This window comes from Salminus brasiliensis, chromosome 13 (genome assembly GCF_030463535.1).
Source record: "Salminus brasiliensis chromosome 13, fSalBra1.hap2, whole genome shotgun sequence".
NCBI classification, from domain to species: Eukaryota; Metazoa; Chordata; class Actinopteri; order Characiformes; family Bryconidae; genus Salminus; species Salminus brasiliensis.
This window is the reverse complement of record NC_132890.1, coordinates 5,931,996-5,946,699: the sequence shown is the minus strand read 5'-3', so window position 1 is coordinate 5,946,699 and position 14,704 is coordinate 5,931,996. Positions and strand designations below refer to the sequence as shown.

Genomic DNA, 14,704 nt, shown 5'->3' with positions numbered 1-14,704 from the left:
AGTCAAAACTGCGATGTGTGACGATGTTGTGACCACCATTTTCACTTTCTAATAACAGACTGAACCTTAATAAAATGTTGTATTTGCACACAATTACACTGGTAAGACTTTTTCTGTGCAAATTTTGGCATGCTAAATATCTAAATGTGATTCCTCAGTCACATCCTAATGGTGGTTAATCCAACAGACTAAGCCTTTAGTCCAGCTTTTAAAGCCTTAATTAATGAGAAACAGTATAGAAAAAGTCTTGACTAGACAATGTTCTGTTGGCTGGAGCACCATCATTCCAGAGAACACAACAGTTCCACTGCTCCACAGCTCAATGCTGGGGGGCTTTATACCCCTGTAGCCCACACCTGACATTAGGCAGCATGGAGCCAATAGGTTCATGTATATCTGCTTTAGAGAGTCCTATTCTATTGGCAGTACTTCTCTACAGGAACTAGTCAAGCTGTGTGTGCATGTGTGTGCATTTGCACATCTGTGTCAGCAATGGGTGTAACCTAAAGTAGCTGAATACATTTATTAAAAGGGGTGTCCACAAACATTTGGACATATAGCATATTCGTGTGTATGGTTCTTACGTGCACTGTGAAGTTAGTAGACTCCTTCAGGCGGCGGCGCACTTCAGCGAAGGCCAAAGTCAGGCCTTTCTCAATGTGCTCGGTGAATGTACACACATGCACATCTGTGTGAGTGGGAACAAACTGGAGCACTGTGGAGAGACAGTACAGAAGGTCAATACTCAGCGCAGACAATACGAGAAGATTAAACACATTAAGCTTCCTTCGTTGTTTTCATATTTTCGATTGCCCTGCCTTATGGACTATAGTTACAGTAGCTATTACAGCATTCTAGTAATTATGCACTTGCACTGAAATGAGATGTGTGTGTGTGTGAGTGAGTGATATGAGTGGCTTGCTCTACCAGAGTGGACGTGGTACTGTAGGCCGGGTACAGGACTGATGGGGGACACACTGAGGATGGAGCGAGACGTACGTGTAGACTGTCTCAGAGCGTTCATGACTGATATAGCTGTGTAGACAACAGGACCAGACACGGCCCGAAACACAAAGTCTGGAGGAGCTTTCACTACCTACGTGAACACACACACACACACACACACACACACACACACACACACACACACACACACAGCAAAGCAAATACCAATAAAAGTCAAGACAAACATCTTTGCCTTATTAGCAATAGTGAGTTTAACCCTCTGGAGTCTTAGAGTAATTTCTGCAACTTAAATCTTAAATTAGTCTTTCAAGGCACTTGTGTAAAAGATAATACCCACATATTTTCACATCATAATGTTCAGAATGATCTCAGCTCTCACTAGAATAAGCTTATTTGGCCATGTACTAAATAGACAGAACAGAAATTTGACACATCAGACACGTCATATTTTTGAAAAAACGTCCTCATATACAGCGGTATACGGTATTGCAGTTATACCGCTCAAGCCTAACAAAAACCCACAGACAAATACACAAATCCACCAATTATAGATGAGAGGCAGATGGCGGACACACGACTTTGTATGCTGGCTCGTCTTCACAGCCTCGTAACTTCGGAAGTAAGTCATGTACAATCTGGCAATCGATACAAAAGGGAAGGGCAGGGTCTTCAGATTCATGAAATGTTGGATCCATATTTCTGTGCTGTATTATCACAATATTAATAGAAACATTGAGGAACATCACATTAGATGCACCAGCGTGTTTGTAGACTCCAGAGGGTTAAAACATAAATACATCAACATTTCACCAAATGAATCCACCCTGAAATACAGCAGAGACGGGTGGAGACGAAACCTTCAAAGATAGTTCTGGGAGAGAACTGTTTTTAAATCGGTTGCGAGAAAATGAGAATCACTAGCTCTCTAATCTCTGTGTTTATAATATGGGAAGCAATTCAGTCCTTTCAAGCCAGCCACAAAGCCCATCTCTCTTCTGTTTGCTTATATGAAATCAACAGATAAAGTGGGACAGGAAGCGCTGTGTTTTTCTAGATGCACTTCTGAAACATGACACAAAGCTGGAGCGCAGCCATTATGCAGCAGTTCACCTCCTCCCTGTATTTAGGGTTACACAATCCTCATGTTAAATCATAAAAAATAGATTTCATTGTAAAACAATACAAGCAACGTTCCACAAAAAAGGAACACTACAATAACACACCTTTAGGACTGACATCACAAATCTCACATATCTGACCTACCTGCAGTTCAACTGATCGATTGAACTCAGCTTTGAGGATCTCTCTGACTTTGGCTTTGGCGTACCCAGCTGTGGACCCTGGTGGAAAACCTGGAAGAAAAGTTGTGTAAGACATTACTGTAGGATCTCTATTTGTCTCTCAGTGCCACTCAAACATATCACCACTATCAGGCAAAACCATTTAGACTTAGAGTAGCATTCACCCACTATAAACCAGCTATTTCACAACCAGTAGACCAACAACAACAGATATCAGTCCAGAGTGTGTACCACTACACACACAAACACACACACACACACACACACAGGAAGTAATTAGACTGAAGTGTTGTAAAGGAGCTGGGAGCTGATTGGTCGGGGAGGAGAGTCAGACTGGATTATAAGATACTAAACACTATAAAACACTTTATATTTTAAGAAAAGTCTTGACTAAACTAAATCAATCAGTCCAGAAAGTCTGATTATAGAAACTGCTACTAAAAATAAAGAGATTTTACTGGACGGATTAATCAGCAGTTCACCTGATCTAAACTGTGTCTGTATTAATATTTATACAAAGACAAAGATTGGATCAGTCTCGGCTGATACTCAGCATTAAGAGACATGAATCAAATTGGGGGGCAGAATTACCTAATTTACCTAACTACATTTCATTTTAAAAAGTGACAAAAAAAATGGACTCAAGTTTTTTGAGTGACAGTGACCATATAATACCTTTTTTTTTAGCACAAAGCAACAGACACTGTGTTTAAAATTTTCACTGAACCATTTCATCAGTGAAGTATTCATTTAAACTACAGAAAATCTCCTCAAAGAATATTAAAACATCCCAACAAGAAAGCAGCTGAGGTAAAACACTGGTAGGTCTTACCAACTCGAACTAAGTAGGTGTCAGGCTTGGTGATGTTGCAGAGGTACTCCCGGACAGTAGTGGTCTGAGGGGTGGACTTCAGGGTTGTCACGGAAGGGTCTTCGGCCGTCGTGGGCAAAGTGGTAGTGTTAAAGGCCTCATCGGTTATGCTTGTAAAGGTTGTGATGGTTGATGGGGTTGTCACTGTTGTCTCGTTATTGAATACTGAAGTAGGCGGTTCTGTGTTGCTGAATGTTGTCATTCCATCATTGGTAACCTCAGAGAAAGGGCTCTCTGATGGCGTGTCAGTGATGCCTTCATCAGCCATCTCTGTCACAGGGGGAAGGATGAAGGTGCTATTGTAGGTTGATCCAGTGGGCAATGCAGTCACATTCAGGGAGTGGGTTAACACATGACTGATGAGTGTAGGGGTTGGGAGTAGAGTCTCGGGCGAAGTGGAGTTCTCAAACCACTGGATGACATCTGGCTGCTCTGATGCAGAAGGTGAGACAAACAACGGCGAGGAGGTGCTAGTGGCTGTAACAGACAGGACAGATTCAGTGGATGTCTGATCAGGAGTCAAAGTCAGATTCCACAGTGATGTTGAAAAGTCCATGGATGGAGTTAATGTCACTGGTGAATCCAGAAATGGTAGTGTAGTATTTGTTAAGCTAGGCCTCACTTCTGAAAGATCTAGGATGGTAGTGTTGAATGGATCATATCCTGAGAGATCTGTAGAAGAATCTTCAGGCCAGGAGTTGTTGTCCACAGGCTGTAGCTGTTCTCCGTACAGCACTGTTAGCATGTGGCTGGGGTCAACTGTGTAGGTGCTGGTGGCCGTAATGTGGGTAGTGCTTACTGGAACTAGAGAGAGGTACTTGGAAGTGGTTTGGTTGCCTCTCTGCTCTGGCAAGCTTTCGTTAGCCTTTGTGAGCTGAATGGTGTAGTACTCCAGACTGTTCATATCAGGCAGAAGAACGTCGGTGGGTTCGATTGTAATGTTGTCAGGCCACCCAGAGTCTGACTCTGAACTTTCATTGGCTGAGCTGCTGTGGTTTAAAGATGGAGAAACAGTCGGGGGAATGGGTAAAGAGTGGACTGCTGTTGGCTGTATGGTTGGAATACTCGAGAAGGCGGTGGTGTAGATGGGGATACTGGAAGCCGCTGCATTTATAGACGTGGTCATTTGCTTACTGAGAGCAGTATTGGTAACACTTTTAATACTTGTAGAATTGTGGGTTATACTGGAGGTCAGATTAGGCAACGCAGTAGCATGTATACTGGAAACAACACTGGTGGGAAGGGGAATAGGAGACAGGTGTCTGGTGGACAAAGGCATCACTACTCGTGTGGGAAAAGATGTATCATAGGACTCTGAGTTTGAGTCTTCAAAGTCATACATGTCAGAAGGAAGATTGGTGACCAAAGAGTAGTCATCTCCCTCAGACCCCATGAAGGACATAGTCTCCAAGTAATCTCCAGAACCGTAGTCCATGTCCATAGTGTTGGTCGGAAAAAAGTCCTCTGGCGGGCCCATAGTTGGCTCTGCAGAAGAGGTCACATAATGGTTTCCAAACAGAGCATGGCTTGGATTAAACAGGTGAATACCTGGATAAACATCATTTTGCATATTTAAGTCTTGACCAAGACCTAAACTGGCAAAGTCTCCGATTCTAGTAGATGGTTCTACTTGCGCAGGGGCAGTAACACCTTTAATGACTGTTTCAGTGTGTAATTCAGGAGGAGGAAAGGGTGGTTCTTCAGGAGAAGCTGATTCAGTGGAAAGCAAGCGAGAAGGAGAGATGTTTACAGCTGGTGTGGATGAGCTGGATAAAGGCTGTGCGAGCTGGACGCCCGGTGTGACAGTTTCTGAAGAGGAAGAAGAGGGCACATTATGAGGCACAGGAGGATTCACGTCCCGTGACAGTCTTGAAGAAACTCCAGAGCTGATTCCATCTCTGCCAGTTGACTCTGAGGAACTTAGTGCTGGGGCAGAGAGAAGCTCCGGACCAGGAAGGTAGCTCAGAGGTGGTATGATTGTTGAGCCAAACACAGTGTCGATGGCATCACTGTGGTATTTCTCTGAGGCTTTGAGTTGTTTATCATCAGGCAAAGGGGGGAGTGTCCTATGGACATCACTTAACTGGTCTGAGGCTTTAAAATGAGTGGATGATAAGGCAGACACTGAAGTTGCGTAATGTGGCACATCCCCAAGAGGCTGCTTTGGCAGGTTTGAAGTCAACAAAGGTCCATCTAAGGGAGACAAAACAAAAAACAGAACAGTAAAGAACGATATGCTAGTTAATACGTTTTTGAATATGTATTTCTATAGCCAGAATTACAGTTTTGCCCCATATTTGTCCATCTTCACAAGTAGTTAACTTTGTCAGCTGTGAATGCAGGTTACACACGCCATGTTTCTTACCTCTGGGCACAACTAATGAGTTTAATCTCTTATGAAGCTGATGGCCCGCCGAAAGTGTTATTACAAACTTCTATTACCAAGGAATAGCCCCACCAGTTTCTACAGAAGTCCCTGTAGTTACTGAGTAATACACCTTATTCTGCTGCCCACTGTCCTGCTCTGGAGCCCTGCATTGATTCATTTGCACTCTACTGCATGACTATGAATGCATGGACTTTTCACATCTCACTAACTTTTTTTATCTTCTATCACTTGACAGCTCATTTGCCATTTTTTCTCTTAATTCAGTTTTGTTTTATTGCTGTTATTATTCTGGTTTTCACTGTGGAATCTTTTTTTATTGTTATTATCCGGTGTCGACCAGAGGAGGATGGATTCAACAAAACAAACTTGTTGTTTTTGACATCATATTGTATACATTATTGTCTGTAGCGTTTCTAATATTTGACAGATACACTATATGGACAAAAGTATTGGGACACCTGCTCATTTACCGTTTCTTCTTATTAAGAAAAAGAGCTTATCCCGCTTTTGGTGGAGTGCCTGTCTCTACTGTCCAGGGAAGAAGGCTTTCTACTAGATTTTGGAGCACTGCTTTGAGAATTTGATTGCATTCACCAACGAAAGCGTTAGTAAACCCACAGCTTTATACCCCTCAATCTGCTCCTATAGGAAAAAGACAAGCTGTGTGTGTGCATTGGCACATCTGTGTCAGCAATGTACTCACGAGAAAAGGTCTCCATAAACATTTGGATATATAGTGCATGTACTATACATGAGTTTTCTATTCACCTCTTAAAATGACCATTTTGAAAATTTGCATTAAAAACATGGATGAAAAGCCAGATGCAATGTAGACCTGATAGAGAGTAAAAATGTAATGTTTCATTATTTGCATATCAATGTCTATAATGGTTTTGCTGCCTTGTTTGCCCTGAGGATGCCAATAGGAGATCTCATTTGACTTGCATTCAAAAGCATGCATTTAAAAAATATATAAAATCATCAAATAAAAAACCACAATGTGCTGCTTTTTAAATAGATTTTTCCAAGCTTTTTAATTTTTTTAATACATTTTATACATAATAAAAAATGGTTTGATTTATGGAAGAACTGCACTTATCACAGTAAAGTCTGCTGTAAATTATGCTGTAGAAACATTGCAATTTTAGGTAGCAGCATAACCACTTTATCAATGATCTCAAATAGCATAATCCAGTGCAGTTTGCTGAGTCAGTGACATACCAGAAACACTGCAATTGTCTTATGTTTATATATATATATTAAATAAACATAAGACTGTCTTATGTTTTGTGTATATATATATATATATATATATCATATGTCATATGTCATATGTTCTTTTGTACCTCGGCATCCTCAGAAGGGGACATTACATTTCTGCTTCTCTGCACCATGATACTTAATTTTTTTTAAACCTTGACCCTTTGGACTCATATAAGGACATTGTTTTTTGCAAAACGACTTCCTACAAAGTACAAAAGTTTAGTTTAGACTTGTTAGGTCCTACTAATCCTAAATAGGAAAAATTAATAATGCACACCAAGCTAAAGTCTGGGTCTCAGAGGGTTAAGCATATCAAGACATGAGCTTTTCAGTCATATCGCCCAGCCCTACATAACAGACTCTTCACTGGCTGTATGAGAAATGTTGTGCAAAAGGCAAACATGCTACAGGCTTTTCTCTTTCATCTGGCCTTACATAATATCCCAAAGTTATTATAATCACACACGATTTCAGTGGTAACTGCAATTATTACACAAGTCGCACATATGGAAGTTGCCTGGAAGGCGCTAGTGCTATGAACCTTCCTTTCAATAATTCAGAGTAAAGCTTTCAAATGAAGTTCCCAAGAGCTGGATCAGTTTGCTTGGTGCATATTACAAAATATGGTTTAAACTTTCCACTAGTGCAGGTCTTATGATATGGGCATAAAGACTGGCAGTGTATTCAGTAGCAGCTGGGTGGTAATGAAATGGGTCTTTCTAGGAAGGATGGAGCGGAAAGGTGAGGTGCTTCTTAATGAAGAAATGCTCAAGTGGCTCTGCTTTTGGGGAACAGTGCTTGGCAGCTGAGACTGAACGCTGGCAGCTGGATTGGATTGGGCTGTGAAAAACTGACTGCCATGTTGTAAAAATGGCTATGGAAAAGGGAGCACTTTGCCGTAAGTACCCAAATGTACTTTACAGACTTTTATTCCACTGACTGAAAAGTGTGGTCTGGGAGTAAAGGGGGGTGTCTGGAAAGCCAGGCCTAAATAATATTGTGAATATGTAATTGATCAAAATGTGGCCAAGAGACATGGCTTTAAAAAAAACTCAACATCACAAAAACAGCTTGATTCAATTTTACCACTGGGCGTCTGCCCTGCTGCACACTGTAACCATCTCCGACGTTCTGAACTAGCACAGAAGAGCGTTCAGCCAGAGAGATCACTGAACATCACTCCAGATTCAAAGCAGAGGCCAGACAGCTGTGTGAGTCAGCAGCGGCTGACATCGCTCAAGCAACCCTCCCACACATGGACTTCATTCAGTAATATTTCCAGCTCACAAAGCTATATTTAGACTCCTGCAGCCAAAGAACAAAAAAAAATAATAATCAAGAAATGAAGCAGAGCAGTAGAAAACGCTGGCTCTCGTACAAGAGGAAATAAGTAAACACACGTCTACCCAGAGACAGACTCAACATGGGGACAGCAGTGAATCCCTAAATAAGCGGCAGTCATTTCACCGTCATTAATTTCAGGCAATGTACAGAATTTGAACACGAACTAAACAGAAATCTATGCCACTCTAATCAGCTCAATATGCTCTGAACTCAGGCCTCTGGAGGGTAAACAAGTCTCTTGTGGGGTATGTCAAACTGCACACTCACTGCCATGCGGTGTAGCCTGCCAAGTGTTTGAAGCCTCTGAAAAACAGGCAGCTGACTAAGACTGACTCTTAGGACCATTATATATACAGAGAGAGAGAGAGAGAGAGAGAGAGAGACAGAGAGAGAGAGAGACAGAGAGAGAGAGAGAGAGGCCGAAACAGAATAAAAACAGTATGAAAAAAAACTCTATCTCTAATTGCCGCTCTGTAACAATTAAAATCCTCAGGTTCGATTTTCTGGGAGTTTAAGCTGAAGTCTTGGGGAAGGCCAAAAGACAGATCAGCTGTCTAAAATTTGCTTCTTTAGTTTTGTAGGAGTGACGATGAAGCCTACTTCTCATTCAGTGTCAGAAACTGTAATACCTCATATCTCTATAGTGCTGCTCTTGTATAGATGTTAATTGCATTGTAATGTTGTTAATTGCATTTATTCTAATAATACATTTCTGTTCCCATGTGCAAGGAGTACAGTACTGTGACTCTGCAATTTCCTTTGGAATCAATAAAGTGCTAGCTTATCTTATCTTTTCTTAAACCACATAAGTAAGTCTATTTGACATTACTTTAAAACATGACGTGGTCTAAAGGGAGTGATAATTCGCTCAGAGACGTTGGCCCAAATGGGCCCAAAAAAAGGCATTGTTAGGTAGAAAATATAGACATTTCTACACTTTTGACCAAAATATGGTGTTATGTAATGTTTGATGATGCTTCTTTAAATCCATTAAAGTGTAAAGAAATCACACCTCACAGCTTTCAGTCAACAATTAACTCAACATGTGTGTCTATAAATGGCCTCTTCCTGCATTCAAGGGCTGTCTTTGCTCACCTACAAAGTTCCCATGAAAGCAATTGATAACAATGGATACTGGTTAAGCCTAGTTCTAGACTACCTTTTTTCCCTTAATGGAGAATCTCCATTCAGCATGCTTTGAAGCACAAGTAGGGTTGAGCAATCAATTGATTAATCACAATTTTCAATTTATTGTAATCTTGCCCATGTTGGGCATTGTTTATTTTATTTATTTTTAATACATTTTATTCAGTTTCCTTTCCCTACTGTGTGTGGTCATGTACTGTCCCCTTAAAAACACTGACTCTGCCCTATCCTGCCTGGACAGCTTATATAATCGTTCATTAATCGTATCGTAATAACTGTATCATCCAGCGCTATTATATCGTCCAATGCTATGAGGCTAATTCCTGTCTGGAAAACCAACCAATATTAAACGAATCTGTTTGTTTGTTTTCTTAAATGTAAACTCATTTAACAGCGTCTACAATTTTCTGAGGATCTGCTTTGACCTCAACAAATACCTGGTGCAGTAATTTTAGTGCAAAAATGTGCAGGTCTGCAGGAGCACACGGATGGCTTTTAGCAAGTTCTGGTAGCCATGAACATCAATGGCAACCCACACAAATACAAATGAAGCTAGCCGGTACAAAATGTTGATGGTTCTACTGGTAGCATTTCCAAAGTAGCACTTTTACGTGCAAGAGTACTCACATATCAGGAAGGGTTAATGAATGAGGCTCTTTGTCCTCTACAGGGTAGACCTGGTATCCATCCAAAGCTCTGGAGACTACCTCAGAGGAGCTGACATTATGACTACCTTCTTGCAGTTTCGAGGTTCCATTAGCTCGTCTGTGATTCAGCACTATGTGCCGCCAGACCTCAGAATAAACCGGAAAACACGGCTTTGCCTCGAGACCAAATGACAATTAATCTTCGTGTATTCATACAAGTGGACCACATCAAAGAGAAATGTGATGATGTATGATGTAAAGCATTTGGATTTTTAAGCCAAGCAGGCTTAGATTTACATCAGTTTAATAGTACATGACTTTTAATTCTTCAAGATACACCAACCAGCCATAACATTAAAATCACTGTCAGGTGAAGTGACATGAATAACATTTGATTATCTGGTTATAATGGCAGCTATGGGATCTACATATTCAGACAGCAAGTGAAAAAGTCAGTTTACTGAATTTGATGTGTTGGAAACAGGAAAAATGGCTAGGCCAAAAAAAGGGCCAAACCGGGGTCAAAATATCTCCCTAAACATCGGGCAGGTCTTGTGGGGTGTTCCCAGTATGCAATGGTCAGTAGTACCTACTAAAAGTGCTCCAAGAAAAGACAAATGGTGAACCAGTGACAAGGTCATGGGTGCCCAAGGCAATACAATACAATATTAGGCAACTGGTTTTCATGTTATTATCAGTGTGTATCAGGTCCCATCAGGTCCCATTACCCCTGGACTATAGTAACTTCTGCTGACCGCAGTAATCTGCATGCACCTTGGCTTGTCTTTCACAGGGTTGCTGGTCATTAATTAGGCTTAATGTCCGAATCAGTCGAATAATCACTCTGAGGTCGATTCTAAAATGGGGAGCTAAGTGAACCAAACTGCATTTATCAGGTCAGGGGCCTAAGGGGACCACTAATGAGCAGGACAAAGTGCAGCACACTGATTAGTGCCTGACCTCCGCCCTTGCTGGGCCACAGGAAGGACAGGGAGAAAGTGACTCTGAAAGCCCAGCTCCCCCAAGTCCTTCTGAGCATGACGACTTTCCCACCAAATGATTTATGAGCTATTTAGGATGAAATGAAAATGGGAGTTTTGCCATTCTTTTCACTTTTGAAAACAAAAACAGTTTGATTGTAAATTCAGGTGCATGAATAATTTACTGGATAACAAGAAAATGCTTCTGAAGCCATGAGCTTCCTTCCGTGCTTCACTTCAAAAACTGTATTCTTCTGTTGGATGGCCCCCGTTATACCTGTAAAAATTTGCAGACAGGCATATATTGTGTGACAGTCTGAGCATCGTTCAGTCACTAATGAACCCCTATTAAATACATACTGTAGACTCAGAGGGCTCGTAATATGGCAGTGGCAGTGCTCAATGCATTATAACTCTAGGTCTTCTATACTGTTAATGAAAGCAATGTTTGGTTAAAATGGGGGAAAAGAGTGCCAGCTTTTTGAATGGGTAGAATGGCTAAGTTCCTTTCCCCATTAATCTACATCACTGAGGTCAATCGTACTGGTACCGTCAGTCAGTGCTCTCTCTGAATGCAGGGTCTCTGAATGCACTGTCTCTGAATGCAATGCAGGTAAGGCTAGAAGAACTAGTCAACAAAGACGTCCATCACGTAAAAAAAGCTGATACAGTTTTCATATTGCTGACATGTTGATGTTCCTGTACACAAATGCAGTCAAATTTACTGTAGATCCCCTGACTCTACTGGATGTAGAGCTGTAGTGAAATCCCCACCAAACAGACTGAGCAGCTGTCTGTCACGTGAGCGGTGCAGAGCCAGAAGGCAACACGGCCACACATCTGCATTGACATCCTGTGTGAGTGGAGTGGAGAGCAAAGGAGTCTCATATGGACATGGACTGTCCATACAAGTGTAAAAAAGAGATAAGTCATCCAGAGATGTTAGAACTGAGAAAACTGGCCACTGACTGAAATATGAATGGGAGGTTTCCGTAATGGTCAACATGGCATCTGTTTATGCATGAGGCCCCACCCTTCAGCAAAAAGAGTCAATCAGCTTGCTAGGTATGGAGAAAGTCCCACCCATTAACAAAAAAGAGTCAATCACCAGGGGGGTTGACGTGCCTCCAGCCAGACTGTGTCAAAATGAAAGTCACTAAGGTATAATAAAAAGTATATAATTTTGTTATATTTTATCGCTGTTATTTTGCACATCCTTGTTTTTCAATTTTGACAGGACAACAATACTGGAGTTTTATTGATCTTCTATATTAGATGGAAAGCTCATTAAAAAAGACTGAATTTCTAAACAACATTCATCTTCATTGTCTTCATCATTTTTATGAAAACACATCAAACAACCTCAAGCTAAATTTGAAAGCTAAATACGAGTTAATCAATTTTTTAATTTGTTTCAATAGTCAATAGATTATTCAACCAATTAAACAGTTGTTTAGTATCCCAGCATCACCTAAACACTCCTTACTTTCCTCCAGAGTACATTAAATACATCGTAAAATATAAGTTTGAATAACAGACATAAATACAATCTCATCATTGATCCATTAATAAGCACTGAAAACGCACTGAAGGACGTGGCTTTTCGGTACAATCATGCTCCAGAGGAGGCATTCAATAATTCATTCAGAGAGAGTCACATTTAGCCTTAATGAAACAGAGCTGACCTACAGCAATGACAGGCAGAGTGCTGTGTGACAGACAGAAGGCAGGGGAATACCACGACTTAGGAGAACCGTATGGAAGGCACTCGCTCAACCACCTGTTCCAGAAACACGACCGTGTCATGCATCAGTGCTATTCCACGGTGAATCCAATTCCTGAGGAATTAGACCCACACATCCTATTATCAGGTGGTGAATATCAGAAGCCCAGAAGACAGTGATAGCATGACAGCGTCAGTATGCTTACTATGCACAGAAGAACACTGAAAGAGACTGATCCCAACACAAAGAGACACATATCTAGCCATCATCCCGTTACTTATGTCTTTTTTGGGGTGCAGTATTAAATAGCCTAGATTGCGGAAGGCTGCCACTAGGGCAGGGTGATATGGTAAAAATTTTATATCACGATATTTATCATAAGTAGATGCAGATTTTAAAAACAGATATCCACATACTCTCCCATATTTAGTACAGTGATTTTTATGAATTAATTGTCTACTCCACTGAATTAAACAGGACTAATTACACTCTTTGTAGTGTTCTTAAAAAAGCAACATCAGTGAAATCACTGACAAACGTATGGTAGCTGGTTGAGTATGACTTGATATATGACATCAAAATGATACCCGCTGGCCACCGAATCTCCAAAAAAAGTGCTATACTAAAAAGCTAGGTTTACTTCATGTGACGTGACGACAGTGCGGACAGGGGGTCCGGCTTAAAAACACTAAACCCGCCCTCAATGTGCTCTGTGCACGTAACGCTGCCACCTTGGCCTTCGCCTTTAGCTCCGTGGCACACTGCTCTGCACATTATAGTGTTTCCCTGTTTCCAACACAACTGGTCCAACTACTGTCTACCATCACCAGACCCTGCCAGCACTGAGAAGTCAATTTCATCGACTACGAAACGAAAAGCAGCGAAGCGATAAAAAAAAGCTAATGGCCACTTTTTAGCTACAAGCTTGCGAGCCTAATTTCCCGAACCTCAACTGCGCTGTTGAGGGTAAGGTAGTTCAACTGCTAAGAGGCTGACGTCTGGTTTCGCTTATTTTTATCCCATGGCAAAGAAATCCAGGATGAATCTGTATTTCAGAGCGTGGAGTGGAGAAACCGAGAGCCTAATGATGTGCACCATTAGTGTCTGATTCTATTTTGAGATGAGCAGATTCATGGCAAACACAATTTGTAGGAAAGCTGAAATGTGGCTTTCCGAGTCAGTCACGGCCATCTGACAGCGGCCTTAAATCACCCATCTAACATAAAGAAGAAGAAAAAAAAAAACAATAGAGTGTGTGTGTGTGTTGGTTTGGGTGTGTGTGAACAGAATGATGTTTTGACAAGCAGACTGAGGATGAGATCAAACCCACATAAATGATTCAGTCAAGCGGACACAAATGTAATTTACTCCTCCCTGAACTCTTGTCCAGTGCTGGACGTGATAATATAAGCCAATAAAATTCGGACCGCGCAAAGTCCATCTGAGGGCAAAGCAATCCAATCATCTCTTTCACACCCATTTCTACAGCACAGGTGTGTTAGAAGTATTAGGGGTGTCCACAAGTCTTGGTTTGGTTCACACCACGGTTTGTTTGGACATCATGGTTCGGTATAGGAGTTTAGTTCAACGGGCAACAAACCCCCTCAATGCATTTTGAACTGATGGTCATGCTAGTTACAGCTTATTCAACCTAGTATGTGATCATATTGCTGCTACTTTTTAAAATGTCTCTACTTTCCCCACTTTTCCTATTTATATCTACCCTTTTTATATTCTATAATTCTATTTATTCAATAATTACTATTTGGGTGTAACTGGGACCTTGAGATCACAATTTCGCTCCACCCCATGTACCACATGTGATGCGAATGACAATAAAGTCTCCTTTATCCTTTATCTCATATCGTCCCCATAAGGTTGTCGGTAGAGCCTGTAGTAAATAAAGACGTAAAATGTAAACGTAAGCATAGTGTAGTAAAGAAGACCTCCAGAGGAGGTTACATAATGCATTGAGCGCTCATTTGCCTACACTGCACGCCCTCTGCCCTACACACTGTCTGTTGTTTAATCTGAACCAAGACAAGAAGCAAACTGCATCTATTGCACAACAGA

The 14,704-nt window shown here is 41.2% G+C and overlaps 1 protein-coding gene across 2 annotated transcripts in view; it reads right to left on the bottom strand.

The window, feature by feature from the left end:
* Nucleotides 1-14,704, bottom strand: part of LOC140575122 (UPF0606 protein KIAA1549) — a 54,742-nt gene that overhangs the window by 23,970 nt on the left and 16,068 nt on the right. For both annotated transcript variants that reach the window (XM_072695290.1, XM_072695291.1), the window contains exons 3-6: nt 3,100-5,331; nt 2,230-2,318; nt 928-1,096; nt 585-715 (exon numbers count right to left, since the gene is read on the bottom strand). In XM_072695290.1, coding sequence (XP_072551391.1) covers nt 585-715; nt 928-1,096; nt 2,230-2,318; nt 3,100-5,331 — 2,621 coding nt within the window. The remainder of the gene's footprint in view (nt 1-584; nt 716-927; nt 1,097-2,229; nt 2,319-3,099; nt 5,332-14,704) is intronic.